Below are 3,991 nucleotides of genomic sequence, written 5' to 3'. Positions count from 1 at the left end.
TAGAGGACTTAAACAGATAAAAATGCACACCTTTGAAGGTATGGTGGATTATTGTATGAAAGACTTGCAAAAGGCTCACTTTAAGTTCTTTTCACATAAGATATCTGTTGGTGAAGAAATAACAAGAGGAAGACAACTATACGCTTTATATGGCCAGGTGGACTGAAAGAATAAAGTCTATTTGTCACAGTCAATCTTTTTGAAAGAGCATATATATACATGGATAATTACATTACAAATAAATTGGGTGCATCATTGCAAAGTACACTGCTAAAAATGGTTCGCATTGGAAAGTACTACCCAACCGTGTCTTGGATAATTCCAAAGATGGGCTCAGGCATGAGCAAAAAAAGGTCCGTTGCTGTACGGAAGGTAATGAAAGTCCCTCACCTAACACATTGCATAGATATAGAAGAGATATTTCTCTTCGATACTCGTCCTAAAAGATACTTCCACCCTGTAAATACAAGAGAGGAAACAGATAATGTAGAGGAAGAAAATGACGATTCTGAAAGGAGAGTAAGAAATGCAAGAAAAATACAATAGTGCACCAGGCAGTCGAGCGAATCCTATAGCAATCGATGATGATAAAGAGCTGGCATCTCCTCATGATTACAACACGTCTTATTTATCACTCTGGGAAAGGGCATACAAATTCAAGAAAGCCATAGTAGATGGAGACGAATTTGTTCCACTCTCTCCTGAAATATGTAGGTATGTAGGGATCATCGAAGAGAGGAAGCATGTTTTGTGTAGTGCTTCATGTCCTTGATTTTCAATTTCGAATGTAATTACCTCATGCTTGGTTTTCACCAAAAAGAATATAGTGCTCCATGGCCTTGATTTTCAAATTCACATGTAATTACCTTATGTTTGGTTTTCAGCAATATAAATATTTTTTTGGGGTGCATGTCTATTTTCCTCGTTCTATCGCTAAAATTTCCTTCGTTTCCCGGTCTTTTTTTTGATATAGTGTTTAAACTTACAAATTGTAATGTTCAAAACAAAAATTTTAATTTTTTTACCTTACATTCTAAGATTTTTAAACCTTACAAATTATAATTTAAACCTTACATTCTAAGATTTTTAAACCTTATAAATAATAATTTAAAAATAAATATACACCACCCAAAAAATTAATTAATACATTCGAGTGAATATACACCAAAAAAAAGCCTTGCACGTGCAAGAAAACAAAAGCCTTTCTTTCGCGCAAGACAACGAAAGGCCTTTCATTTGCTTGGGTGTGAAAGTCACATATTTTTATATTGTGAAAGTCTTTGTTTTTTCTCCCCTCGACGTACTTTGAAGTGACCAGTTTGTCTCTAAATTCAAGAAAGCCATAGTAGATGGAGACGAATTTGTTCCACTCTCTGCTGAAATATGTAGGTATGTAGGGATCACTGAAGAGAAAGCATGTTTTGTGTAGTGCTTCATGTCCTTGATTTTCAATTTCGAATGTATTTACCTCATGCTTGGTTTTCACCAAGAAGCATATAATGCTCCATGGCGATGATTTTCAAACTCACATGTAATTACCTCATGTTTGGTTTTCAGCGATATAAATATTTTTTTTGGGTGCATGTCTATTTTCTTGGTTCTATCAATAAAATTTCCCTCGTTTTTTGGTCATTTTTTGGTATAGTTTTTAACCTTATAAATTGTAATGTTCAAAACAAAAATTTTAGTTTTTTTACCTTACATTCTAAGATTTTTAAACCTTACAAATTATAATGTAAAAACGAATATACACGACCAATAAAAAGCCTTTCACGTGCAAGAAAATGAAAGGCTTTCACCTTTCATTTTGTTGCGTGTGAAAGTCACAGATTTTTATCGCGTGAAAGTCTTTGTTTTTTCTTCCCTCAACGTACTTTGAAGTGACCGGTTTGTCTCTTTGTCTCTTGTGGTCGAGGATGTCTTCTCTATGCCACGACTAAATACACGTGTCGTAATTGGTCGGTGTTGTGGGACTGGGGAGTGTGGTATCTCGCCTATAAATTTGAGGAGGTGTGTGTGTTTCTACACTTCCGAGTCCCGACACATTGTGCGCCACCTTCCAGAAGACTAGAAAAACGAATATACACCAACAAAAGAAAGCCTTTCACTTGTAAGAAAACGAAAGGCTTTGCTTTCACCTGCAAGAAAACGAAAGGCTTTCACCTTTCATTTTCTTGGGTGTGAAAGTCACAGATTTTTATCGCGTGAGAGTCTTTGTTTTTTCTCCCCTCTACTTTGAACTGACCGGTTTGTCTCTTTGTCTCTTGTGGTCGTGGATGTCTTCTCTTTTCCACGACTAAACACACGTCTCGTAATTGGTCGGCGTCGTGGGACTCGGGAGTGTGGTATCTCGCCTATAAATTTGAGGAGGTGTCGGAACAGAGAATCCAGAAGCCAATGAATAGTTACTAGAGTGTGTGTGTTTCTACGTCCCGACACATTGTGCGCCACCTTCCAGGAGACTAGAGTGTCTGTGTGTGTGTGAGACAGAGAGAGAGAGAGATGGAGTCGACATCTGCGCCAAGCGTCAAGCTCTCTTGTGACGCCGTGCCCCCTGCTGCTGCATCCGCCGCCAGTAGCTCACCTAGCTTGCGCGTGCCTGGTAATCATGAGCTCAGCTTCCGCATGCCGTCTCTGCGCTGCTCGTTCCCCTCACTGTTGCACCCAGAATACGAGGTGGTGAGGGAGCAGTGCGAGGGGTGGATCCTTGGCGTGGCGCTGCCGCCCTCCGCCGCCGCCCGCCAGTTCGTGGTGGATTCTGTGCTGCCCCGTTTGCTCTGTCGAACCATACCCAAGGGCAGGCTAACACGCCTCATCCAGGTCACCAAGATTATCTCCTGGCTCTTTATCTCCGACACGGACGACGACCACCCCGATGCCCGGGGCTCCGACTACGCCGCCAGCGCACAGCGAGCGGAGCTCGTGTTGGCGATCCTGCGCAAGGGTGATAATCATGAAGAGGATAAGCAACGGTTCGACTACTCCCCATTGGCGGCTTGCAAGGCCATGAGCAAAAATAGAGCCGGACTCGAGGCACTGGCCAAGGTATGGGCGGAGGCGTGCAAGGACATGCCGGCCGGCCTCCGTGCCCGATTCACCGCCACCATGGCCGACTATTTCAACGGCATCAAGGCGCAGGCAGCCTTCCGCAGCGTGCAACGCCTTCCGGACGTGGACGCCTACGTGGACATCCGCCGCCAGGCCTCCTTTATCCTCCCTGCGTTCACCCTCGTGGAATATGCGCTCGAAATCGAGCTCGATGAGGCCACCTACGCCCACCCTCTTATTGGGCAGCTCCGCAATGCTGCCATGGACTACATGTGCCTTTGCAACGACCTTCTCTCATGTCGCGTCGAGATAGCGGTGGGCGACTACTTCAATCTCCCCTCCATCGTGTACAACACTGCCGACACAGCGTGCGGCTCCTTCCAGGAGGCTGTCGACCGCGTCGTCCAAATGACAGAGGACCTGGATGCCCGTTGTGTTGATCTCTTCGCTATCATTCAGAACAGCCCCGCTCCCGCCCTCCAGCAACCCTGTGTGCGCACCTACCTAGACGCCCTGTCCTCTTGCATTTCTGGAAGCCTCGCCTGGTCTCTTGAGACGGCCCGCTACCGCCAGTCTTACACCCGTGAAGGTTTCGTCGTCGACCCAGCCACCTAATATCACTGCTTTAATGAAAGTACTATCACCTATTATCGCTACCCGTACCTATTGTCTTCTGTTACCACATATCAATGTGCTACCGCCACATCTCATTTTGCACTATATCACTACACGTGTGACGTAGCGCTATCAATGAGTAGTCCACTATTTAATAACCAATTACTATGAATAGTCCAATACTTTATTGGATAAAATTAGGGTTCTGGTTTCAAGTGAAAAGTTTTAATACGTCTTCCTTTTTTAAAAGTAAAATGTAGGGGGGCCTTTACATTGCGTCTTGCATGATTGGCATGTCCCATGTCTACATCTCATCATCCAAGTAAGG

General features: G+C 44.0%; 1 protein-coding gene across 1 annotated transcript; it reads left to right on the top strand.

Moving 5' to 3' along the window:
• Positions 1-2,502: 2,502 nt before the first annotated feature.
• Positions 2,503-3,663, top strand: LOC147639025 (sesquiterpene synthase Agr3-like). Its single transcript, XM_086793246.1, has one exon. The coding sequence runs from the start codon at positions 2,503-2,505 to the stop codon at positions 3,661-3,663; it is 1,161 nt and encodes a 386-aa protein (XP_086649372.1).
• The last annotated feature ends 328 nt before the right edge of the window (positions 3,664-3,991 follow it).

Source organism: Cibotium barometz, chromosome 4 (assembly GCF_041138505.1).
Source record: "Cibotium barometz isolate CiBa-2024 chromosome 4, ASM4113850v1, whole genome shotgun sequence".
Classification (NCBI taxonomy): Eukaryota; Viridiplantae; Streptophyta; class Polypodiopsida; order Cyatheales; family Cibotiaceae; genus Cibotium; species Cibotium barometz.
Note: the sequence above shows the minus strand (reverse complement) of the source record. Positions and strands in the feature narration are given on the sequence as shown.

What these genes read in the sequence shown, in the direction of transcription:
- LOC147639025 (XM_086793246.1), top strand. Translation starts at nt 2,503, where the DNA reads ATGGAGTCGACATCTGCGCCAAGCGTCAAGCTCTCTTGTGACGCCGTG.